We start from the raw sequence: 27,464 nt of genomic DNA, 5'->3' as shown, positions 1-27,464 counted from the left end.
AGCAGGAGCCCAAACAGTCTTTTGCAGTTTTATTGTGCAAAGTATTTACAGTGCAGAGCTACAAAAAGCATGTCTGTCTCAGTCGCTGGCCGAATCAGGGAGTGGCCCCTTCCGGCTTCTCCCTCAGCACAATAACTTTGGCACCCCAAGTCTCCTCCTACCCTCCTTGCGTTTCACTCCTCTGCGCAACTGGGGTGCCGGAAATGGCGTGCCTCCCTCCTGAGTCCTGACCAGCTGGGCGAGGTGAGCGCAGGGTCTCAGCAACATCCCCAAGCCCTCTCCCCGCCAGGCTCCCTGCTTGTGGCTCCTGGCTAGAAGAAGAAGAAGAAGAAGAAGAAGAGTTTGGATTTGATATCCTGCTTTTCAATACCCGAAGGAGTCTCAAAGCGGCTAACATTCTCCTTTCCCTTCCTCCCCCACAACAAACATTCTGTGAGGTGAGTGGGGCTGAGAGACTTCAAAGAAGTGTGACTAGCCCAAGGTCACCCAGCAGCTGCATGTGGAGGAGTGGAGACATGAACCTGGTTCCCCAGATTATGAGTATACCACTCTTAACCACTACACTACACCACACTGGCTCTCAGGCGCTGGGGCTCTCTGTGGCATCCCTAAACCCCCTCCCCGCCTGGCTGGTTCCTTCCCTCTCCTCCCTCTTCTCCCCACTGGAGGTGTGGTGGCTTTCCCCACTGGAAGAGGTGCTGCTGCTGAATTGGCGTTGGGGCTCTCTGTATGCTAACGGACCCTCCGTTCCCCTCAGCAGGCCAGGTGGCAGTTCCCTGACACTACTGATAATGTGATTGTTATTTAATATTTTTTATCATAATTGACTACATTGTGCTAAATATTTTATATAATATACAGGTATTGTTGTTATTTGTTTGCTTGTTACCTGAAAGTAAACAGGGAAAAGCCTGATCAGCCTCCTGGGACAAAGGCTTCCAGACTATGGACACCATCATAAAAATATCCCCTACACACACACACACACACACACACACACACACCCCTACCTCAGATGGTGGTGGGACACAGAGCACTGCCATATATAGGAAGGTGGTAGCCCTTTAAATATCCCAATCTCAGTTTAGGAAGAGGGCTGAACAACCTCTGTCATTCTCCATTAACCCCCCAGCCAGCATGGGCTGCAATTGGGGATGATGGGAGTTGTAGTCCAGTAGCATATGGAGGGACACAGGTTCCTCCCCTCTAGTTTAGAGCATTAGCAATCATAGAATTATAGAATTGTAGAGTTAGAAGGGACCCCTAAGGTCAGGGAACAATTGAAGAAGGTAAGTTAGCGTTCCGTGATTCAGGAAATGGACTCATTCATGTCAACACTCTTGCTGTCACATTCAAAAGCAACCGAAGTTTCTGAATACTCTTTAAATGCAACCTCATCTAGAGTATGTTGCCATAATCTAATCAAGGCATGTTCTATCTATGCTGATTGGAGGAGATGGTGCCTTCCTAAGATACCACAAAAGGCTGTTCCTATGCTGGGAATGAATAGATTTCAGCCGTCCAGTTTCTTTATTTTTCCGTGAGTTGGCTCTGCTGCATGTTCCTCTTTCTTTGCCAATTAAGTTCTAATTAATTTTGAAACTGGCATGTGCATATTTTTTTCCATTCATTTGCCTTGACTTTTTTTTGTTCTAACTAATCCACGTGAACCAATGATCAAACATATTGAAACAGCGCTGGCAAGGGAACATGTTAGCACACATCTGCCCCAATTAAAAAAAAAACCAAACCATTGGCTTGGATGAGATGGGGATACCCATTCCCATGTGCATAAAAAAGCCCACCCAAGTAGGCACAAATTAGTCTAAAAAAAAAAAATCCATGCAGTTTTCAGTGTTCATCTTCTGTCGTGTGCATAACTTGCAGGACAGATAAAAACCCGAAAGACTGGGATGCTGTGGCAAGAATAACTGTAATCTTTAAAATCCAGAAACTGAACAACAATTAAAAAAAACCCAGCAAGCAAATTCAAGTATGAATTCTTAGTTAAAGTTACATAATTCATCATATAGTTCATGGGTAGGCAAAGTAAGGCTTCGGGGCCAGATGCAGCCCAATCGCCTTCTCAAAATCAGCATGTTTTTACATGAGCAGAATGTGTGCTTTTATTTAAAATGCATCTCTGGGTTATTTGTGGGGCATAGGAATCTGTTCTTTTTTCAAAATATAGTCCGGCCCCCCACAAGGTCTGAGGGACAGTGGACTGGCCCCCTGCTGAAAAAGTTTGCTGATCCTTGATCTAGTTACTGGCTGGAACTGACACTGAGGACACAGTTCCTGGAAAGGAGCGGCATATATAAACCAATTCAGATAGTGAATCTTATGGCTGTTGCTGTGAAAGATGCTGCTTTTTCATGGTTTCACATTGGTCAAAGGGGAAAATAGCCTTTCTGGAAGCATTGCTACCACATAGCTGATAAGGCCAGATAGCAGCACATATATTTTTTAGTCCCTGGAGGTGGGGTACACAATCAACTGGACAGTCTCTAGTAGCCATGGCAACATAGAAAGACACTGGGGTGATGTGGGATGAATATGTAAAATGACCACATGACCCTTAGGTGTTAATTCCACTGCTGTTTGTGCTCCTCCGGTGTCTTCATCAGCCTACATATTTTCTATATCTCTTCAGCCTACGTATTTTCTATATATCTTCTGAACCTGATCGTGAAACAACAACTTGCCACAGTCACCTAGTGTATTGATTTAATTTCAGATCTCAAGTATGATTGGGAGATTCAGACAGAGATCTAGCCTTCTGGGACAGAAGGTGCTTAAGTGTTAAATCAGAAGATAATGGAGAGGGGGCAAAGCTCTATCCTTTGTTTCCGTATAAAGTCTGAAATGCGTGGGCATGTAGCTTTTATTGTCCTTGTGTCTTCCTTTACCTTTTAAGGTGTGTTTTAAAAAACCCAACCCACTGTTACAAACCTGCAGTAAAGTTGTCGGTTTATGCAGAATATGTAGTTCACTTTCTGTAGATCTGTGTTTTTTCAAGATTAGCAAAAAACAAAACAAAACAAAACAAAACCCCAACAACACGTGTTGAGCACAGTAAGTGAAAATAAACAAGAGGAGCCCCATTTCCTTCGATGAATAAAATTCACAATTGCTTGGCGGTAATTTTATGAATGTTATAAGCTATCAAACAGTTTTGCTGACCACAGCTTGCTGGCTCGATTTATCACAACTGATAAAAGATCTGTGGTGTCAAGCAAGAATGTAGCTACACAGAAAAGGGGAAAAGAATGGGTCATAATACAATAACATATTCTGGATGCTGTCCTTCCTTGCCAACAATTAATGGGGAAATTCATTTTATGAATCACTGTTTACAGACTTACATCTGGAGAACTTTTCAACTTGAACCTTTTCCAACGTGTCGGATTTATGTGCCATTCCCCTGCCCCCACCTCCAAATAGCTTTTCTCTTGTTCTTGATACAACTTGCTTAAGTAGTAGTAATCAGCGGATGTGAATCATTATGCTTTATTTTCTAGTCCTTTGGGTAGAAATCTTTCTCTGTACCAGACTGCTAAAGTTCTTAGATAGCAGTGGGGAAAACACAGGAAAAGAGAGCACAATGATTACCATTTGAGTTCCTGAAAGATCTCTGGTGAAACTATAATACGTCTGATATTTTTAGTGCTGGACATCATAAGACCCAATTTACATGTGATCCCATGTAGTGAAGAAAACAAAGTCATGCAGCATTCTATGTGGCTAGTATACTGTATGGAGCAAATTCTACTGGGGCCTCATCTGTTCCTTGTACAGCACTGGCATTCCAGCATACCCACCTGGGCCATGCATTTCTGACATGCTCGTGTAGGCTAAGTATCCTGGTTTAAACACAGCAACCACATGGTTTATTTATTTTTTCTTATTCATTCAGTGTCATGTTAAGATTCAGATATCACGTTAAAAGCTTTAAATTGTGCCCACATTCCTATTCTAGTCCAAATCTGTAGAAAGAAAATATTTTACTTGTGTAGGAGGAGTACGGTCCGTTATAACATCCAGCTAACGATGAGCAAATATGCAATATAATCAGTTTTCATCCTCCACCTATCCCTACCTGTTTTTTCCTCTGGGTTTCTTCCAGTTTCAATGTCTAACAGTCTAACTTGAAGAAAAACAGCTGAGAAAAGGCGATTTACAGGTGGTGAGGGCTCAGCAGTCCCCTTTCTCTCCCACCCACTTTTATAGGGCTTTGGCAGGGATTTTACCCTGACGGGTTTGCCACTCCCATGTCTAATTTGGCCTTGATTCACAGTGCTGAGAAAATAATTCTATATGTTAGAAGAGAATATTAGTAATTAGCCGTAATATGGTTTCCCTTACTTCTAAAGAATAGAATCTTTACAATTTCCTTTTCTGTTCTATTTTCAGAAGTGTTTTATTTCTAGGATTTTACTGCATTTTGGACAACCTCTTACATCACAGCCAGCAAAAAGCAATAAAGCAGGAGCATTTGTAATAAAGAGACAGAACTCATGTAATATTGTCCTTGCTTGGTCTCATGCCTCGGGACCATATAACGCCAGTCCTCAAAGATCTGCACTGACTGCCAATTAACTATAGAGCTCAAGTCAATGTTTTGTTTACACAGCCCTAAATATTGGGACCCAGATACCTATGGGAGTACTTCTCCCCATATCAACCTGCCCATGCCTTCACAGTCTGCTGGAGAGTCCCAGCCTTGGGGGAAGCCTGGGAATCTTTAACCCGTTGTAGGGGCCTTTTCAGTAACAGCAGCCTAATTGCCAAATGTGCTCTCTTTAGGGTCTGCCAGGGTCAAAGTTGTCCAACTCTAGGCACCTGCTAAAGACTTGAGTTTCCCATCAGGCATTTTAGAGAGATACCTAGATTGAGGAAACTGAGGGGACTGTTCTTACTTTGTTGCCTTGCTCATGATTTTACTGTCTGTTGCTTTGTGTAATTATTATTAATGTGACCCACCCTGGGGTCTTTGAACAAAAGGTGGGGCAGAAGTTTGGAAAATAAATAGTCACAGATTTGCTGTCAAGAAAGCGAGCACACAGCCATGTTTCTGCATACGTGCACACCTACCCACACACAGGGGCTGGTTGTAAGGTGAAGTACAAAATCAGGCTTGACTTCACTTGGCTCAGGGAAAAGGAAGGGCATATTGTGTGTCCTGCTGTTTAATAAAAGTAGAAAAAGAGGATTTTGTTGTTGTTAGATGTTGTGTTTCAGCAGTAAAAGGAATGGTTAGGTTTTCCATTCTTAAGGTGGGCAACGTGCCACAACCTCTGAGTCGTAGCCCTCTCTGTCATGATGGTTGTGAATCAATATGGTTAAAGCTGTCGCTTCCATAGCCCGTTTCTAATTTTTTCCTGCTGGCTGTTGACCTTACAAAGGCACTTCCCACAGGTTCTTGCTCCTACTGTGTATGTTCAGTTCAGGGAGGAACTAATTATGGAAGAAAAGGAAATATGGTAGCGGTGAGGATGTGTGGCTGAGCTTCTTTTGGGGCCGGCGGGCAAGGCAAGCTCAGAGAAGCACACTTCGGAAGAGTCTAGACTCAACCCAAGATGAGCGTGAGGGTGAGGGAAGATACTGAAATTCTAGTTTGAAAACCTCATATTTGAGATTTGGTGTGTTGAGAAATCCTATAGTGTGTGAACTGCTGGTTTTTTAAAGGCAGAAAGTCTTTTTTTTTTTTTTTTTGCTTTCTCCAGCTTAGAGGATACCTCTGATTTCATATAATGGCCCAGTTCTCATGTAGAGTTAAACTGTAGTTTAACTGTAGTTAGTGTAATACAGGGCTCACTTTTTTCCTAGTCCTGCTGCTACAATGCCACTTGTAAGCAAGCCAGAGGCTAGCTTGTAGTGATGTCTGAACCAGAGTTCATGGTTTGTTTCTTCCAAAGTAACCATGAGCTGTATGCCAAGAACAAACCTTGACTTCTGATCACGGTTTGTTTGGAAGAAAGAAATCAAAACCTTGGCACATTTCCTGTTTTTATGTCAGCAGGGGAAGAGCAAACTGTGTTAGTTGTGCGACCTAGTATGCATATTTATTTAAACTATGGTTTAATGCTACATATGAACCTGGCCAACATACCTTAAAAAAAAAGTTTTGGAACTTCATAAAGTACGTGATGCATCTGGAAGAAGAACCTGGCCACAAACAAAATGGTTGTAAAATATGACAAGGATGGAAGGGGGTTAAAAGGCCTTTGAAAATGTGACTTGTTTCCTCCTTCACAGAGGAGCAAAATTGTTAGCATGTTGTGGTTTAAAAAAAAAATAGCGAAAACATTAGGGTTGTAGTGATAAATAAGTAGCTGCAATATAATCTTCCACTGTGCTTTTCAAGCTCTTAGCCTATGCGTGCAAACACCCTTGTTTTTGTTTTTTCTTTAAGGAAATACAGTAATTGTATGCCTGCATGAGGAAAATAATACAATGGGGGAAATCACTTTTGCTTTTAATACTGCTACATTTTAACAGTGCAAGTTGACAAGTAGATCTTAACACACCTCTGACATCAAAACCAAAATCAGGATGTCTTACTTACTTCCAGCCAATAGCATGAGGTGCCTTATGGCAAAGTGACATTTTTTGACAGTGATTAAGTTACCTTGGACGGAAAAGTTGTGCTGATGCCTAATGAAATAATTTGTATCAAAGGTATTAATTTTCAAGGCTTTTTAACCTTTGGGATTTTAGTTTTGAAAATAAGCTTTAAGAATTTTTACTCATGTGCAGAAACCTTATATGTGCTAATGGGCTACGTGACATTTTACTCATAATTTCAGTGTTACGAAATGTTGTTTAAAGGGCATTATTTCAATGAAACTTTAGTGGCTTATTATGTTCACAAAGTTTTAATCTTGGATTTTATCTGAGAAACAAGGGTTACATACATAAGAAGCTTAGAGAAATAGTTTTCCTGTTTTTCTTTAGCTTTCTTGCACATAGAAAGGAGTGTCCTGCGTTCAGTTGAAATTATATAATGCAGGAATTGATTGTGTTCATGTAGCTGTCAGTTAAATGTTACATTGCTGTAGAATTAGCAGCAGATATAGCTTATCCTCTGTTTTGGCAATGGGCACGTGCCAAAGAGCATGATTCAAATCCCCCTATGTGCTGAGACATTTTTCCCTGTTCATGCATGTCCTATGCAATGGACTTTTCCATGCACATTGGAGCTTTTTCTGAGATTAAAGCTGCCATATGCATACACATCCCTGCATACATTGAGGCTACTGCAAGATATCCATGATTTATTGCTGTTTCCCATTTTCTTTTGTGAAATAATACGCTCTGTACATAATATGGAGTTTCTCTTCTAAGTGTACAACTTCCTTTTTGGTTTTCAGGCCTGTTTTAAAGAGCTGCTTTCAACTTGGGGCTCATCCCCAGTGTGGTGTAGTGGTTAAGAGTGGTAGACTCGTAATCTGGTGAACCGGGTTCGCTTCCCCGCTCTTCCACATGCAGCTGCTGGGTGACCTTGGGCTAGTCACACTTCTCTGAAGTCTCTCAGCCCCACTCACCTCACAGAGTGTTTGTTGTGGGGGAGGAAGGGAAAGGAGAATGTTAGCCGCTTTGAGACTCCTTCGGGTAGTGATAAAGTGGGATATCAAATCCAAACTCTTCTTCTTCATCCACATTTACCTTTTGCCCTGCACTTTCTAGACACAGGGTCCGTGCTTTAAAGTGCCATATCCTCATGCTTGCCCCCCTCCCACGCTTTTCCTGAGAAAGCCCACTCTTCAAAGCTGAATTGGAACAAATGACAATGTTGTTCCACTTTAAACATTAGGTAGGGGTTCACATGATTAAATGCAACATCATTTTTAAAAATCCACTGATGTAGAAAACAAGATGTCAGAGAAGAGTGCAGCCTTGTCTCTTCACCACCATGCTAGTTTTCCATGTATGGAAATCTTCCTTCTCTGTGGGTGAATATTTCATCCCATGCGTTTGAATCTACAGCCTGAAGTGGTGATGGCTCACTTCACCCCATCCCATCTTGAGGAATTCCTTGCCCAGTCAGACAGTTGACTGGCCTAGTAACTAAGACAGTTGCTTTGAGAAGCAATACTCTTGGCAGTGGAAGCCAATCCATGAGTGTGAATAGGGCACTGGCCCACTAACCTCCATCAATTTTCTCTTTCCTGCCTTCTTATTTAAGACCAGTTCATGGGATGGCACTGCCCTGGGTTCCTTCTCCTTGACTTGGTCCACTTGGGCTGTATTTGTCTAACAGTTAATGAACCACTCGTAATTTTTCTGCATTTTGAGTAGGTTTAAAAAACAAAACAAAACCCAGTTTAATTTGTTTTATATGTATATTCCTTCCTATGTATATTCCTTTTGTTGTTGTTCAGTCGTTCAGTCGTGTCCGACTCTTCGTGACCCCTTACAAATATTTCATTTGCCACTTAGGAGCCTGTACTACCATCCCAGAGGAAAGACCACCCTCACCAGACTCTACAACATTGTTTACCAACCACAGGCACCTCACCAAGCAGGAGACTGAAACTGGTAAGAGGATAAAGTATTTCCTTATATTAGCTAAATATGTTCATACTGTATGTATGGATTATGTATGCATGTATAGGGAACGTCAGCTTTGTTTGAAAGTAACTCTAGATTGCTTTGGAGTGTTTCCCTTTTAGTCTTCTATTGGATCCATTATGCAATCTATTCAAATGTTGTGGTTTTTCATTGCAGAATGGATAGAATATATAACCACTAGTGGGTAGTGCCCAGTGCTGCCCAGGAATTGTTAGAAACCAAAGAAATGTGATTTGTAGATAGTGTAATTTGTGAGTTGGGATCCCCATGCCACAAACAGGTGAAATCATGCCAAAGTTACATTTTGGTCCATCATCTTGATTCAGAATGGCACCTGTTGTCCAAACGTCAGTGAAGTCTGCTGTCTCCCACCTCAGGAAGCCTTATGCTGAATTTGGTGACAAAATCTTGAGGGTTGGCAAAGCATATGCCCAAAACTGTGGAAGTCATGTTAAAGTAATGTTTCGGTCCACCATCTTCAGGGGCATAATGTGTGGCGGGAGGGAGACACATTTTTTAGGGGGTGCTGCACATTTGGTTCCTCCTGCCGCCCTTCCAGCGCTGCACCGCTTTGCAAAGGATCAGTTCCCAGACTCGCAAAGTGGTGCAGGGCTGGCAGGACACAACGCCTCGCTTTGTGAGGCTGGGATTGAAGGGCGCATGGCTGTTGCGTCATTTCACCCTGCCCACAGGCAGCAGGGGGGTTCACATACCAAGGGCCTCTTCAGCCAACCAGGCTCCCCCTTGCGTAGGCAGGCACAGCACAGCGCCGCTTGGCTCTGATGGGGGTGGGTTGCTCCAGTGGTGTTGGTGGTGAGGCTTGGGCTGGTGCGGGTGGCTCCATTCACTCTCTGCGCCATGCCCCCTGGCATGCATGTGCAGATGTCTGCCCTTGGCACCAGTAAACCACACTGTATCAATTGAGGGCAACTCATGACTATAAAACTGACCTGTCTCCGAGTTGAAAAGTATGGAGAAGTGAAGTGGAGGCAATTCAGTTTATTTAAGTTTTTCATTGCTGGGCTTTATGTGAATAAAAACAGAATCATTATGTTTGCGACAAATGTATAAACAGGTTTATTATGTTAAGATATGAAATGCAATGTTGATGACACAATGTCTGCAAAGACTGTGTGTGCTCTTGGGAACTATGAAATGGTGTTAAGTTAAGATCGAGAAGTGTACTTGGGCAAATTTATTATGATGTTTACTAAGTTCATGTCCTCCTATTGTTTATTCTTAGCAGAGATACCCAAATTTATTTATCAGTGGCTATTCACGTCTTTGTTCATGGTCTGTTATATATACATAGTTTGTAGGCAATCTCAACCTTGATTTTCAAACGTAGTGTCAAAATCTGTTTGAAATCAAGGTGAGATTGCCTACAAACTATGTATATATAACAGACCATGAACCAAGACGTGAATAGCCACTGAAAATAAATTTTGGGTATCTCTGCTAAGAATAAACAATAGGAGGACATGAAAATTAGTCAAAATATTCTTTGAAAGTTCAGTTAAGTAAACGTGTTGGCAATCTGCTTTGGCGTTGTCCTCTAACTTCACAACAGAAATTTGCAAGTTGCCTAAAATTCTGGATTCTGTCGCTTGAAATAGTCTAGTTTCTACCATCTCTTTGTAAGCACCGCAACACAGTTGTAAGGAATGATAATGTAGCACTTTAAATGTCCGAGTAAACCTAGGGGAAAATAATAATTACTTTTCTTATAATTAATTCATTGTTTTATTTTCAACATATTTGTACATTGCCAGATCTTCAATATAGGTGCCTTTTTGAGACTTTGAAAATATTGATATTAGTATATTGAGGGGAAGTGCAAGATAATTTAGAAATCAATCAATAAATGTTACAACTCACTATTAGAAGGGAAGATAACTTTCAATATTTTTCCATTTTAATCACCATTTATTTATTATATTAAAAATCATGGGCAAAGTTTTCACCCAAAAAGGGCCCTTAAAGTGGTATTCAGTAAGCACATAAAACACAGTAAAAAGTTTAAAATAGAATCCTTTACAGCAGAGGTAACATCGATAAACATCATGGACATTTTCACTGGTTAGCAGATTGTCAATAAGGAGGGGGACAGATGAATCTCCTGTGGGAGGGAGTATTACATACAGTCTGCCCCACATTCTCACCAGGTGAACCTCTTCAGTATAGTGGGATGTGGCGCTCTCCTCTCCTCAGAAGGCAGACATTTTATGGTTTTCTAAAATTGGCTGTGCTCTTTATATTTAACCTGCTGTTACTCACACTCTGGTGGAATATAAGTACAAATCAATAAGTACTAAAATATTGCAGCCAGGTTGTAAACTTGTAAGTCAGCTCTTTGCATTTGAAAATCCACTTGTCTGGCAGGTTTCCAAATATCTAAGTGTGAACCAGCTGCCTGCCTAAGGTAGTCTCAGCTTGAATATTCTTCTTTCTTTCTTTCTTTCTTTCTTTCTTTCTTCTTTTTGTATTTCCGTTTAGCTGCTTGGTACCTATCACTTTATATAGCAAACTTTTAAAAATGGATTTCCTGCTCATTCCTCTTTCACTTGTGGCTGGATTTAAAATATACAATCTATTCTATTTCTTTATTATTACGTGTATCCTAATTGGATAAAATTATCTCATTCAAGGCCATGCACTTCAGTGCTCGATGGCTACTTGAGAATGCAATGGTGGTGGAGAAGAAATCATTTTTCACTGACATCATTGCTGCACGATGGTCACAGTAATTTGCTCAGATACATCTTGAGATTTATACCACCTAGACCAGGGGTCAGCAACCTTTTTCATCCATGGGCTGGTCCACCGTGCCTCAGACCATGTGGTGGGCCAGACTATATTTTTGGGGGGTGGGGGTGGGGGGAAATGAACGAATTCCTATGCCCCACAAATAATCCAGAGATGTATTTTAAATAAAAGCACACATTCTACTCATGTAAAAACACCAGGCAGGCCCCACAAATAACCCAGAGATGCATTTTAAATAAAAGGACACGTTCTACTCATGTAAAAACACGCTGATTCCCGGACCGTCTGTGGGCCAGATTGAGAAGGCGATTGGGTCACATCTGGCCCCCGGGCCTTAGGTTGCCTACCCCTGACCTAGACATTAGCCACTGTCCTTCCTGCTACTTTCCCTGCAACTCTTTAGTATAGTATCAAGAAACCATGTGGATTCCTCAGCAGCTGAGAGGGCATCTTGGAGTGATCATGTCACTGGCACTCCATTTTTGCTGCTCTACAATGTTACCAGGGCCTTCGCAAGTCCAACAACACCTGGAGGAATGCAGTTTCCCCTTCCTTAAAACCTTATGCAGGTTAAGACAGGGTTACATTACTGCCTGCCAGGTTAGGCAGGTGTGTCTACTTAGCACCCCATTTGTGGCATACTCTTCCCAGGGTGGCTTGCCTGGTAGAAAATCTTTTATGTATTGGAACCAGCTGAAGACCTTCTATTTTTCATATAATAATTAGCTAGTTTTAGTGTGCCTGACAAATTTTTGTTAATGCAACTCATTTTACTTGGGTTTCTTTAAAAAATACTTTACAGTTTCTTGCCATTTTAATCCATATATCCACTGTGTTACATAGACTGTTCTGATTATTATTCTATATTGCTTATAATTTTTTGAGAGATGACAGTATATAAATACATAAATTAATCTCTTCCCAAAAATGTTTCCAAACCGATATACAACATAAATATCAACAAGAACATATCTAGTAAAATGAAATATGCTAGCATTTATAGATGTGTATGTATTATACATACACACACATTGCATTTGTAGTTGCTTTATACAAACAAATCTCAAAGCTACTCAAAATCAATGCAAACAGATAAAATCACTGAGAAGCCAAATTTTAAACCATGTACAATACAAATTTCTAAATACTTCTCCAACAATACAAACCTTATCCCACCTCACTAAAAGATGAGCAGCATAGTAGAGGCCAACTTAAATCACCCGTAGTCACGGATAAATAAAAAATATTAGCCTGGTGCCCTAAAAACTGACAGAAGGAGCCATGGCTGAAGAAGCCAATTCTTGTGTAGCTACTCTCTTCACCTCCCTCAGCAGAAGGACCCAGAGAAGGACTTCTGATGAAGATCACAGGGTCCAAACTGGTTCACGTACAGAAAGAAAGTCCTTGAAGGATTTGGGTCCTGAGCCACATAAGTCATTTTGGGTCAGAGCCAGCACTTTGAATTGAGCCTAGAAATTAAGCAGTTCTCAGCATAATCTGACCAGAATTGGTGTAATATGCTCGGTTTCTAAACTGTTTTCAAAGGCAGCCCCATTTCTTATGCATTGCAATAATCTAACCTAGAGATTACCACAAACTACTGGTAAATTATCTCTGTCCAGGTTGGATCCCAGCTGGACTGCCTGTCAAAGCTGGTGGCAGGCTTTCTGTGCCCGCAAGGTTACTTGGAGATCCAGAATACCCCCAAGTTACACACCTGCTTGTTTAGGGAAAGTGCAACGAGATTACCTAAGGCTACTCTAAGCAACCTTGGAAGTTAAAAACCAATAGATGAGATACACACATATTTTATTTTTGCAACTTAAGCTCAAAATAGTATATCATATGTATTAATAATATTATCATTAAAATATGTTTCTAATTTTTTGTGCTCCCTATACCTATAATCTTTGCTACAGCCATGATACTAGAGACCCTGAGCCAATTCAGACATTAAAAACCTATTTTCCATGGACCATACTGGGTCACTTATTAGTGTACTCCTAAAAATATCCACATTGTGTGGGGAAATATTGTGTGGAAAATTTTTTTATGTATCAGAACCCACCTTCTTTCATGTTGGTGTTAATTGCAGAATACATCTTCTGTTTTTCTTTTCTTTTGTTTCTAATCTCTGAATTCATCCTGGAAGGTGATGGGTTTGGAAGCACGAGTTTAAGCAAACATTGTCTCTTAGTTTAAACTCAGTTATTAAATAATCAAGCACATGCTTTAATTTTCTTGCGATAAGAGTGTTATGACAGCTTGCAGAGAGGCAGGATGGATACTAAATGACGATGGAAATAATGTCTTATCACTTGTTTGGAAAAAAGCACCTGCAGTTTTATATATATATATATATATATATAATATATATATATATATATATATATGCAAAATAACCCAAACTTTAAAAAACAAATTAACAGAATTGTAAAAGGGCAGCAAAAAGCAAAACCGCAAGGAGCAGCACTACCGATCAACACACAAAGCAACAACAGAACAGTTAGTTTAAAAGGGAAAGCTGTCGGTTGCCATCAGAATACAAAAAGGAAGGAAAACTAGCCATTCAGACAAGGAGTTCCATATACAAGACACCACCTCAGAAACAGCTCTATTATTTGTTCCCAGAAATGTGCCTCAGAAGGCAATGGCACATGCAAGAGAGGCATAACGACAGATCTTGATGGATGGGCTAACTCACTTAAGAGGAGACGGTCCTTCAGGTAGCTTGGTTCCAATCCAGACTGGCCTCACCTTCATGTTCGCTTCTATTAAGGCTCTGAGAGTCTGTGTTAACAGGACCAAACTAGCAGCAATGCCTGTTAGCAATTGCATGGATGCCTTTTTTACAGTAAAATGCATCTGAATCGCCTTCTGGTCTAAACTAGCAACTAACTACCTGTGAATTAGTAGGATATAAACACTGGATCAGGCTGGCATATTTTAGAAAATACAGTTTTTCTTTATTGAGAATATTGATGGCTTGCTAGCCTGTAAGTTCATAACGCATAAAGTATGTCATCAGTTTGATTAAAGGCAGAAGAACTAATAACCACAAGCAGTGGGGCAACTTCAGCTGATTAATTGGGAGGCCCATTTTAATCAGTGGAGCTGTAAGTTAAAGGCACATATGCATTTTTGGCTTTTTATTATGCTATATTAGTGTAATAAGAAACGAAAAAGGACATATTATAGCTAGCCTTTCCTTCAAACAATGAGGGATGATTTTTCAGGGCCTGTGTTGAAGATCAGCATAGACATCTGCCAATGACCCACATCCCAGAAATGTGCCCTTCTGTTAAGCATGGAGCCTACTTAGTCACCTGCCTCTCACCCTGGCCTGGAACAGCAACAGTCAGTGGTATAGCATTGTGGGGGGGGGATATGCACAGGAATGGTTGCCCCCAGCACAAAATTGTTAGGGGCACAAAATTTCAACACCCGGTGCTGCCTCAATACAGCTGTGCGCTCCCATCACTGGGCTCCATTGAAAATGGCTTCTCTGTGCAAACCAGGACGTGACAGACAATAGAACAACTCTTCTTTTCCTATCTCTGCAGCTGCAATCTCTAGGCAGTTGAATGTGCATGCATACTCTATCTGTTTCCCTCCCTCCCTCCCACCCCCACATGACCCTGGGCACTGGCAACCCACACTACGCCACTGGCAGCAGTGGTGAGAAGGAGGGATAGTCAGTGGCTTTCATGCTCATTGGTGCTGTTTGGCAAGCAGTGGCAAGATAGAGGGTAGCCAGAATTGGCCTCAGTGCTAGCAAGAGGGTAGCCTCAGTAAGAAGGAGGCTCATTGAGGGTATCTTCCCAAGGACACCCACACTCCACAAAAAATCTGGAGCCAGTGCTAATACGGTAGTTTTCATTTATTGATTTGTAAGTTATCTCACAAAGCACTTAGATTATGGAGTTGGTAATATGCAAAATTATTGAATGCAATTTATAAATCTGTTAAAATTCAGGTCTTTAATCAGCTGCAAAGTGGCCCTAGTAATGCAACAAGAAATTGATGTAAGCTTAGCCAGGTTGAAGGTTCATTGCAAAGATATTGCTTATATAATTTTTCTTCTATGTAGCTGGCATGTAGCTCAGTGACTTCAACAAAGTTGCTTGAGGTTTGCAACACTGCATTGGGACCTCTGTAGGGCTTTGTTCAATAGAGCTCAAAGGATATCATTATTCCTCTTTCTTGCTATTTCCTGTAGTTGACTTGCATTCAAACTGACATTTTAAAATGAAATTTGGCAGCTTTAGAGTTCATAAGATAGATATGGAAAATAGAATTAAATTGTATTTAAAGATTTATGAAGTCCAGATTTGGACTAAATTTTAACATGCTCTACTTTTGTCCCAAATAACATGCCTTTGTCTGATAGAATCGCTTGTGTGGGAATATATATATATAATAAACAACAGCTTCATATCATTATATGAAGTTGTATTCCATTTTTGAAACAGTACCAGGAAAATTTAAATTACAGTTTTAATATAAAAAGCTATGCACCTCAGATCTTTCCAAAATCAAGCTCTTCCTTATTCAGACCACCATTTAAGTAATGCAAAGAAAAGAAAAGAAAAGAAAATCCCTTGCTTCCTTGTTCCTTTCCAACGGCATTTTATGGTCATTTAAGACACTTTAAAAAGTTATAATTAAATTCAAATTGATTGATTGATTGGAATATCCAAATGTCTGAACCTGCTAAATGTTCATGCAAAGAAAGAAAAGGAAAGAAAAGAAAAGAAAAGCTAAAATTGTCTTGGCTAAAGATTTTCAACTATAATCATGCAAATCATCCCTTGCATGAAGAGAACAGCTTCCAGCTGCCCAGCCCCATTCTCTTGTCTCTGAGGTGCTCAGAAGCCACAGCTACTTGGAAGCAGCATTTCCAACACCATGTAACTGGGCCCTCAGACCTACTCATCCCGGGACTGGAAAGGGGTTAGTTTAACCTCCAGTTTACTAGTAAACTGAATTACTGTGTCATGAAATGATGCATGTCTAAAAAGTGGGTCACCAACATGAAAAGTCTGGAAAGCTCTGTTCTATGGAATTGAATCCAACACTGGAAGGATGCACCCTGGTTTGTAGGACAAAAAGAGGGCAAACTACAGAGATTTCAAGGACAAGAAAATGAGACAGAAGCAATGAAAGTGCAGAACATGGAAGGGGAAAACACCAGCTCTTTAGGTCCTCAGCGATTCATATTGTTTGGTGTCCAAACAACATTCTCATCAATCACAGCTCAGACTTCACAGGTGAAAGCAGCCAGGCTAGCTCATCTCAAAGAAACAGCTTAGTAGGGTAGCTGCACATTTGCTTCATATCTTACTTTCTAGGAGGGCTAGAAACTTTTATAAGCTTAAAGCTCAAGGTGTGAGGTCCCTGCTGGCTGTGGTTTGGTACATACACCTATTTATTGGTTGTCCTGCTTGGAAAGCAGGGTCCAAGGGGATGATACCAAAGGACGTCAGTCAGTGAAGAGAGCAGATGAAGGCAGATAACTCCTGCCTTGGAGATTGTTGCACTCCATGGAATCCATGCAGTTTCTGACATTACTTTTGATATAGCTTCATTGTGACGGATTTTTATAAGTTACTTTGAGAGATTTCTTGGTATCTGAAGAAGTGTGCATGCACACGAAAGCTCATACCAAGAACAACTTAGTTGGCCTCTAAGGTGCCACTGGAAGGAATTTTTTTTAATTTTTTATTTGTTTTGGGTCTCTAAAGTGAGATATAAATGTTAAAAGATAATAAATGAATTGTGATGCTATGACATTCATTCAAAATAAACATACTAGTGCAAATATTTAGGACTTGGATATTCAAATCCCAAATGTTTTCTTTTTGATTACTCAAAAGTGTTTTTCTTGCTTTGTATATAGCACTTGAAATATATTTTATGTATAAATATAGATAAAAAGACTCCAAACGGTTGCTTGTGTTTGTATAACAAATGCAGGCATTCAATAATGGAGGGATTGAAACATAAAGTTCTGAAGTGCCATTATTTCAGTTTTTATTACAGTTAGTACTGGTGCCGTTCCATGAGTTTGCATCTGTAGAAATGTGCTAAACTTTGCACTACTTCTAAGATTTATGTGCTTAACAATATTTACCTTGACACAATTAAGAAAGAAGCAGTTAATTTAAAATAAGTTTACAAGAACACTCTCCCTTAGACATTTTTGAGAGTAGCTTGGCTCTCCTGTCAAGAGAATATAATCTTTGTAGTAACAGGCACTCCTTTAATTCAGTTTCCTTATCTGAATGCGTTTGGTTTTTATGTTCTGTCATCTTTGCATTCAAGGCTACAAACTATTAGTAAGTGATACTAAAGGAGGACTAGACTGCCTCATCAAATAAACGAAATAGTAGTCTCTTGTGTTTAGAACTTCGTATGTTGTGAGAAGTCCTCTTCAGACATTAGAAATGTCTAACCGTGTAGGAGACACAGGGCCTTCACCCCTGACTGCCATGCATTGAGCAGGAAGATCTGAAGATGCCTTCAAATTTTAGAAGACTCGGTGTGATCAGGAAGCCCACACAGCCAGTGTTCCCAGTCACAGGAAGATTAGTAAGCATGCTTAGCTGAATATTTACTGCCCCATTGCATGTCTTTCTGTTAGCAGAAGTGTTGAAGTGGGATGAGGCTCAGCCCTGTGCCCCCTGCATGTGTTGGCATTCAAGATGCCAGGGGACAGTTTGTGTGTGTTCTCATTTCTTGCATGGGAATATTTTCATAACATAACTAATTTAAAATCAACCCAACCTCACATGATGTCATTTAAGTAATTGTGATGATTGGAACCTAGTCTACTCCTCTTTCCTTTGTTTCTTATTTTGTTCATTTGTGATTTTTATTTATTTATAGTGTGAATAGAAGAGGTATTTCTGAGTACCTTGTGTGAATTCTCGGCTCTGTTGAACTTCCTGGGTGTTTCAGTAATGTGTGTGTGTGTTATCTGAATGTGTTAGGGTAACTGACAAATGAAAATGTAAGCCTGGCTATATCCTAAAATGGTTAAGGCTGCGATCCTGTACACCCTTACCTGGAAGTAAGCTCTGTGGAACATATTGGAGCTTAGCTCTAAGCAAACACACCTAGAACCGTGTTTAAGTCCTTGTGCTTTGGGTGTGCTGTACCAGTTGATGCATTGGTGCAATATCGTAAGACATGTTAAGTTAGCACTGAAGAGATTGTAAGCAGATGGGCAGGGGCTAATGTTCAGAAACTTCAGTTTGTTAAGATAAGTGAAGCAAAACACTTGATCCAAAGGAACCTTTCTGAGCACTGAAGTCATATTCAGCTCACATGAGGGCTGTTTAAAATTTAATGCTAGGTAAAGGTAAAGGTAAAGGGACCCCTGACCTTTAAGTCCAGTCATGGACGACTCTGGGGTTGCGGCGCTCATCTCGCTTTACTGGTTGAGGCAGCCGCCATTTGTCTGCAGACAGCTTCTGTGGCCAGCATGACTAAGCCGCTTCTGGCAAAACCAGAGCAGTGCACGGAAATGCTGTTTACCTTTCCGCCGAAGCAGTACCTGTTTATCTACTTGCACTTTGACGTGCTTTTCGAACTGCTAGGTGGGCAGGAGCAGGAACCAAGCAACAGGAGCTCACCCCGTTGTGGGGATTCGAAATGTCAGCCTTCTGATTGGCAAGCCCTAGGCTCTGTGGTTTAGACCACAGCGCTACGCGCTTCCCAAAATTTCATGCTTGAACACTGCAAAAGAACAGTGAAGCAAAATCCAAATATGTTCCTCTATTTGCACAAGAGGTAGCATGCCAACTGTTTTGTAAGAATGGCTGAACACTTCCACAGACAATTTGTGGAACAAAGCTAGTTCCATTCACCATTCTTTGGCTCTAACCCATAGTGGACAATAGCCATTGTTACTTGGAAGGATTATTGGCCATTTTGTATTCCTGTTGTGGCATGGGTGGCAGTCAATTTTTTTTTACTGTTTTTTTTTTTGATCCACTGAGAAATAGATGCAAAAAATGAATAGTATTTATGCACAGCAAGTTACTGTTAAGCTCTGTTCCAATGATGCCAACTGTGAGGTGGTCTGATATGCACTCTAGCAGTGATAAAATGAGCTTTCCTGCATGAAATATTAGCTCTCTTGTATACATTTCCTCCTTACAATGTTCAATTATCTTAATGCATGTTGTAAATGACACTGATTCATGAGCTTAGTGTGGGCAGACTTTCAAAGACCTACATCAGGAAAATATCTGGGTACAAAACCCCAATTGACTCTATAATTAATTAACTTCACCATAGTACTTCATAGATCTTGACAGAAATTAGGGATTTGGCTGAAGGGAGGTATTTTCTTTCTCTTCCTGCTCTTCACTTGAGATAGGTTGGGTGACTACATGCGTTAGGACTTGCTAAAAGGCTATGCAAAGCATTTGTGTATTTATGGGACTTCTGGCTTGAAAGCAGGATAAAGTGTATTTATACATGGGGGAGGGACAAGTAATTTAATAACTTAAATCCCAAAAGTAAGAGATGTAAGCCTCAATTAGAGTTTCTTTTTAATCTGGTTTGTAGATTAATTTGGCTCAGTTGGATCACATCTGCCACTATAAAACTGTACCACAGATAAAAGGGAAATGAAAATTCCTACCAGTATACCTACCACAGGTCTTTCATATTTTTGTTTGTTTATTTCAAATTTCCTCCCAACAGAAATGCCCTGAAGCAGCTATCTGTTCATATGTTCCACAGAAAGACTTAGCAATCTTTCTTCCCTTTAGGAACTGTTTTTGTTTGACAGCTTTGCCTGTTTTGGCATGAGTGGGAAGAGGAAAACAATATTTGCGCCTAAGCATGAATTGCACCCATCAATTGTGAAGAAACACCCACATGTTCCTTCAATTAATTGGGAAGACAATTTGGGGCATTTATCCACATGTAAACCAGATGACGCGGGTGGTGTCGGCAGTTCGAATCCCCGCAACGGGGTGAGCTCCCGTTGCTCGATCCCAGCTCCTGCCCACCTAGCAGTTCGAAAGCACCTCAAAGTACAAGTAGATAATTAGGTAACGCTCTGGCGGGAAGGTAAACGGCATTTCCGTGTGCTTTTCTGGTTCGCCAGAAGCGGCTTAGTCATGCTGGCCACATGACCCAGAAGCTGTACGCCGGCTCCCTTGGCCATTAACGTGAAATGAGTGCCACAACTCCAGAGTCGGAGACGACTGGACCTAATGGTCACGGGTCCCTTTAAAAGGGGAGGCATGTGAGCCTGAATTGGGCAGGCAGACTCAGGCCTCATCTCTAGGAATGTGCAGACCCAGCCAACCCGCAGAAGTGCCCACTTACTTGCCCAGTCCCATTGCTTAGGGGAACAATTGCGTGAATGACTGTGTCTGCCCTGCTCTTCAAAAGAAGAGCAGAGAGGCATGCCAGGCATTCGTTTGTGCCTAGTCCTGCACCGTAGACCTCTGCTTTTGACTTCTGAACCTTGTAACCTGTATCTTGATCTGTGTCTAAACCATGAACTGATTTGTAAAATAAAGCCTTCAGGAATGATTGAGCCGACAGTCCAAGTACTGAATCCTAGAGTGGGAGCCAGGACAAGTGACTACATTTAATGGCCTGAAACTTCCAAAACACACACAAAAAACCCACCACCCATTACACTTAAGCAATATTTATACATTCCTCCCTTCCTTGGCCCTTTCCCCATAAGTTATTCTGTATACCCTCTGAACCTGGGCTACATGCCCATGGACATGCTATAATGTTACTTCTCTATTATCTTCAAAGAGAATATTGCTAACCATCATCCGTATATTGCACTAATTAAAAACTCCTAAAAGATTATCTTTGATCTTCTATATATGTATAGAATGCTTACACGCTAACAATGTAAGCTTCTTTGCTATGTTATAAATCAGTGAGTCTCTGGGTGTTCCCCCCACCCTATCTTGAATAAATTGTCAGATACTACCTTAGATGAGAGAATTTCCTGGCTGTTCTCCATAAGTGCCATCCATAAGTAGCCTACAGCATAAAGTATTTTAGTTCAATTTTATTCTATTTTAATTTTAACTCGCTGAACAACTCTGATAGTCACTGGGAAGAATGTGTAAAACATGAAATGTATTATAAAGTAGATGATTTTTGAGCAGTTCAAAACTAATAAAAAGCTGGAAGTTTCACTTATCTGCTGCCACCCTGACACCTACAAAAATTATGATCAGCTAATTCAGTCATTTAATTGTGAGGAAGATGAGAGATCACTTAAAGAACTGGAAGGGGGTTTTCAGCTACATTTAAGCCAGACATTATTCTTGTTAAGGCATTCAAAATTAACTCAGTGTTGCATGAGTGGAGGAAATCAATGATGTGCCTGCTGGACTCCTTCTGATTTCCATATCACTGTGAGTTTTGTGCCTGTAGCTTTCAGTTTGTGCAACCGATGCCATGGAAAATGTAGGTACAGATCACATGTACAACTATTCTGTATGTATGTATGTATGTATGTATGTGGGTATATGCTTTGTGTTCAGGGGACCTGTGCATGTGTGGAGGCCAGATGTGGGGACAGTGGGACATTATCCCACCTTCTGTGTGTTTATTATGAGCGCCTGAACAGAGCTATTATCTCAATGCCAAGCTAAGAGTTTTTCAGAGTGAAATGTGGAAAATGGAGCACTCGTCCCCCTAAGAAAAAGCACGAAAAAACCCTTGAAACTGTGCATTTTAAAAAGCCAAAAACAACTCGCCTTCATGTGTTGACGCTTCTGTCTCAAATTATAAGGCCTCTGATTTGACATCCCTATTTGTGTACAGTTTGTTTTTGTTTTAAACCCGCCTTACTTTTGACTGACCTACTGTTTGGAATTGACAATAATGGCCATACTTTTTTCAGAATGGACAAGTTAGACAGAGGAATTTAGCTTTTAAGCACTCTATCCACAGTTTGAACTTGCAATAATGTTCTCATTCCAACCCTTTTTCATACTGTATCAACAGAACACTACAGGGGTGAGAATAAAAGGCTTTAGTTGGCAGATGAAAAATGGGGGGTATGTAAAGCTGGAAGATGTTCAAATCTAGGCCATAAAGACCCAGGCCTGGCTGTAGTTGTGTCTTCAAAAACTCATTTTCTTGGCTGCCCTGCTGTTGAGGGAAGTCCGTTTCCCTTGAGCTTACCAGATTATTAGCATTTTCCAGAAACACTCTAAGACTTTTTTGTTTGCACTGGTTTTAAGTGGTGGAGGTAGGCATGCCTGGGGTTCTTTTTGTTTGTTTATGTGTATTTTATACAAATAAACTGAACATATATTTTATATTTCTGTGTGTTTCGTAAGTTTTAGAAATACTGTGAACCACTTAGAGCCTTAAAGATGGATCGGGTTATACAAATAAATAAGGTAAGTACAACCACTTTAGAACTTCTGAAAGCTACAGAAGACAAAGTGCATTGAGGTAAATAGACACAATTAGGAGACATATTCTAGAGACTTATCCTTTGCAGGGTGGATGGTTTTATGAGGCACAGGCATATTTATATTGCTTTTAAATTTTAGACAGAAGGTGATGTGGTAACTAATCAATAATTTTCTTGATAGATTTAATGGGAAAGGGAAGAAAAGAGCATTAAGGAAGATCCTGTATTGCACGACTTCTATAATAAACAACTACAACTGACTGTACTTTTATCCTTGTAACTTAAAAAAGATTTACAGAGGTGGCTAGATAACACTGTAGACTGTGTAGGAGTGTGGTGTTGGCAGACCTGAAATATAAAGGATTTAATTTAAAGTCACTTTCAAAGCCAGTAATAAATCGTAGTCCGGTAACAAAATCTCATTTCTCAATTTCACACAAGGAAAGATTGCTTAAAACCTTGCTTTTTAAAAAGATGTAGAGCAATTATTTAAGATAACTAAAGCAATCATTCTCTTTGTGATGAATTCAGTATTTTTTTATATTTTGTATATGTTCTGAAATACAAGGAAACGGAACAGGGATGGGGATGGCCTAGTGCAACTAATTCCACCGGGGAGCCATGCCTAAGGCAGCATTTAAGTAATGTCAACAAGTCCCCTATTAACTTCCCAAATCATCTCAATGCAGCTGGGCTGAAATCTAGCCCTTATCCGGGTGTTGCTGCAGAGCAGCAATGATCAGACCAGCAATTTCCTCACTCAAAAGTAAGGCCCCAGATTCCCTTGCTACCAGATTCCCTACTTGGAACCACTGGCAACTTAGAATCTGGGCTGAATATTTGGGAAATGCATGCGCAACCAGGCAAACTGTGACTGAAGATACACATATGATAAGATAATCACTTATGTTTTGTATTAACTTTATACAGTTCTCTCTTTTTTCTCTTTGGTGAGTGCATAAATGTAACCTAAGCCAACTTTTTATTTTTGGCTTGGATTGTGATTATGTATAAACCTGAGCTCAACCTATGTAAGCAGTTCACCCATGTTGCTGCTCCCTAGTTAAATTTAAATATTCTTAGGGTAGTGTTCTAACAGTTAAACAAAGGCATGAATCAGGCTATTATATCAACCAAGTTTTTCCTTCATAAAAATATATATATTTAAATTAGAAATGATTGAGTGTGAGATACTTGGTAAGAACAGTTTCAGTTTTGTCTGGTGTTTTCATCATAAGAGCATGCCATACCAGAGTTCACCTTGTCCCTTAGCACTCATATTCACTCTCCAGTGCAAAATGAAAAAATAAATTAAAATCCTTCCAGCAAGTAGGCTTTATCCTGGGTAGCTTCTGACCCTTAAGATTCACTGTATTTAGCATTAAGGTATGTGAGGCTGAAAATGGCATTCCTATACCTGCTCTGGGTGACTAAACATGATAGGAGCTCAGAACTTCTCTAAGGGAAACTTTCCCTGACAGCATGACATGAGCAGGGGGCAACTCCAGATTTTATTATAATGGGAAGCATTTTTCACTGCTGCCTTCAGCTGAAAAAGTTTCCAAAGGTAAAGGTAAAGGGACCCCTGACATTTAGGTCCAGTCGCGAACGACTCTGGGGTTGCGGTGCTCATCTCGCTTTATTGGCCGAGGGAGCCGGCGTACAGCTTCCGGGTCATGTGGCCAGCATGACTAAGCCGCTTCTGGTACAGCGGAACACCGAAACCAGAGCAGCACACGAAACGCCATTTACCTTCCCACCGGAGTGGTACCTATTTATCTACTTGCACTTTGCCGTGTTTTCGAACTGCTAGGTTGGCAGGAGCAGGGACCGAGCAACGGGAGCTCACCCCGTTGCGGGGATTCGAACCGCAGACCTTTTGATCAGCAAGCCCTAGGCTCGGTGGTTTAGACCACAGTGCCATCTGCGCAGTTTACAAAGATCAGTAATAAGACAGTAGTCTTGCAATCTAAAATACATGCCACAGTGAAAAGGGATTGGGAGGGAGGAAAAGCCAATTCTGGTACTAGAGCTTTCTCTCCCCCCCCCCCGCCTCCTATATATATAGTATAGGTCTTTGTTCAAACAAAATATTTCTCAAAGCAGGTAACAAAAATATATACAAACAAATAAATCATAATACAGTTTTAAAACCAAATTAAAAACAATACCAAAAATCTCAGAACAATGCTATACCTACCTACCAGAATGAACTAACATGACCATTCACCCCAAATGGCAAACCTCTGGAGTGGTTGGCTTTCTTACCCTCCTCTGCAACAAGCATGGATGATGGACTAAATTTCTTGAGCAGAGTCATGTATTTCAGAGTACATGCAGAGTTCATTGCAGTAAAGAGGTCTGGGTGTGTGTGTGCTTCTTTGGGACTCATGATGTAGATCCCTGACCAAGCCCATGCTGGTTGAAGCTGATGAGATTTGGAGTCCAGCTATATTTGGAGGAACAAGGGTTGCTCACTCCTGGGCCATGTTCCACAGTAGAGTCCAATTTTACATCCACACAGGTTGCTGTTTCCAAGAAACCACTATTAATCAGGAGAAAAACTTATATAAGTTTTAAATCTGGGAACTTTCTAACATTCTATGCTCAGCCCCCATAACTCAATTGAGTGTGAGACTGGCCCTAGATTATGGAATACCCTCATCTCCCATGTGTATTTGCCACTGAATACATTTTTGCATCAAGATGGAAAGATGTCTGTACTGTTACTTTTCAGGTGTTTCTCAGATTTTTCAAGGCAGGATTCAGATTTACTTGCAAAGTTGTATTGAACCACAATCACTTATTTTGAATTTTGACCACCACCACCCCATAATTATACGAAGTGGAAAAGGGAGAGTTAAGAACTAGACGTCTTCCTCAATTGAAATAGTATGAATGCTCTTCAATGGGATTAACTGATGAAACTGTATTTTCTGATTATGAATTGTTTTTCTGTATCTGGTAATACTTTCAGAAAGGCTAATATGTCAGTTAGAAAGATAACTTTGATGAAGAAGTTGCTTTTTCACCCTTTGAAATGATTTTTGTAAATCCATTCTAGCAAAGTGGCTCGAAGAAGATCATATCTATTTTTGGAGAGTACCGGTAATAGAGATTTGATTTTCCAGCTGGTTTTTTAACGCTGGTATTTATGTATACAGTACTATAATTACTTAATGGTCCCTGCCTTTAGATACATTGAAGGGAAAATGTATTAAGCATTTGGTAAAATTCATAATCACACCCAATTAATTTTTATCTGAATTTCCCTCATGTTAAGCTTTTCTTGGCTGGTTTCAGCAGTAAGGTTATTAGTCTTATATAGCTGTATTTAATCATTCCGAGTCATGAATCAAGGCAGTCTTTCTGAAGTTATCTAACTTTAAGCATCCCTACAAAACTTGTGACCTACAAAGCCTAGTATAGCTCACCAGTCATTTTAGTTGTTCAGCCAGGGGCGACTGAATCCATTATTTTCACTGGATGCACAAGTGGCCTCAGCGGCTAGGAACACCTAGTGCATCAGCTATGGCCATTCCTGGGCAGAGGTAGCCTGGCTACAGTATTCCATACTTTGGTGATTTCAAGACTGGATCACTGCAATGTGCTTTGTGTGAGATGGCAGCTAATGCACAATGCAGTGGCTAGGCTCTCCTACTTGTGGGGTAACCAGCCTTATACAGCCAACATGCATTCATCTAATTAATGCATGAATGGGTTAATACCATAGAGCAGGGGCGTCGCTAGGGGGGTGCGGTGGGGGCGGCACACCCCCGGGCGACAGGGGTGACAAGCGGCGGGTGGGGGTGACAAGCGGCGGGTGGGGGTGACAAGCGGCGCCCCTCCCGCCACTCCCCACGCAACGCCGGTCACCCTGGGAGCAGCAGCGCTGCATGGACGGGGTGCTCCCTCGGCCGTGCGCTGTTGCTCCCGGGGCGACGGAGCGAGCGGCGGCGCGTGGGGGTGACAAGTGGCAGCCCCTCCCGCCATTCCCAAGCACTGCCGCTCCCTCCGTCACCCAAGGAGCAACAGCGCACGGCCGAGGGAGCACCCCGTCCGTGCAGCGCTGCTGCTCCCGAGGTGACCGGCAGCGTGGGGAGTGGCAGGAGGGGCCGTCGCTTGTCACCCCCACGCGCCGCCACTCGCTCCGTCCCCCCGGGAGCAGCAGCGCACGGTGTGTGCGGTGCTGCTGCTCCTGGGGCAACGGAGCGAACGGCGGCACGTGGGGGGTGACAAGAGGCAGCCCCTCCCACCATTCCCACGCGCTGCCGCTCCCTCCGTCACCCTGGGAGCGGCAGCGCACGGCCCGACGACGGAGTGTGCCTGCACCCGCAGGCGCACTCTGTCGTCGGATCGCCGCTTCCACAGCCTCCTTTTGAGCCGGAGAGCTTAAAAGCGAGCTCTTCGGCTTAAAAGAGGGCTGCAGAAGCGGCGGCGGCACTCCCGGAAACGCCCTGGGGGGCGGAGCGTCATGACGTCACAATGTGATGTCACGACGCCCAGCCCCCGGGGCGTTTCCTTTGCCGCCCCGGGTACCGCGGAGCCTTACTCCGCCACTGCCACAGAGTAAGCTGCCCTGCCAGCTATGCCAAACATCCTCTCAGATTTGGGGGAACTAGGTAATCAAACCTTTGTTTTACACCAGTCTACATGAGAAGCTCACTGTTTGAAGAGGTTTGAGCAGACTGCTGTAGCT

General features: G+C 41.5%; 1 protein-coding gene across 1 annotated transcript in view; it reads left to right on the top strand.

Annotated features, from left to right (window-relative positions):
• BBS9 (Bardet-Biedl syndrome 9) overlaps positions 1-27,464 on the top strand; it is a 210,151-nt gene that overhangs the window by 110,541 nt on the left and 72,146 nt on the right. The window contains exon 21 of the mRNA XM_033165417.1: positions 8,443-8,541. Within this exon, the coding sequence (XP_033021308.1) occupies positions 8,443-8,541 (99 nt within the window). The remainder of the gene's footprint in view (positions 1-8,442; positions 8,542-27,464) is intronic.

Source organism: Lacerta agilis, chromosome 12 (genome assembly GCF_009819535.1).
Source record: "Lacerta agilis isolate rLacAgi1 chromosome 12, rLacAgi1.pri, whole genome shotgun sequence".
Taxonomy (NCBI): Eukaryota; Metazoa; Chordata; class Lepidosauria; order Squamata; family Lacertidae; genus Lacerta; species Lacerta agilis.
Note: the sequence above shows the minus strand (reverse complement) of the source record. Positions and strands in the feature narration are given on the sequence as shown.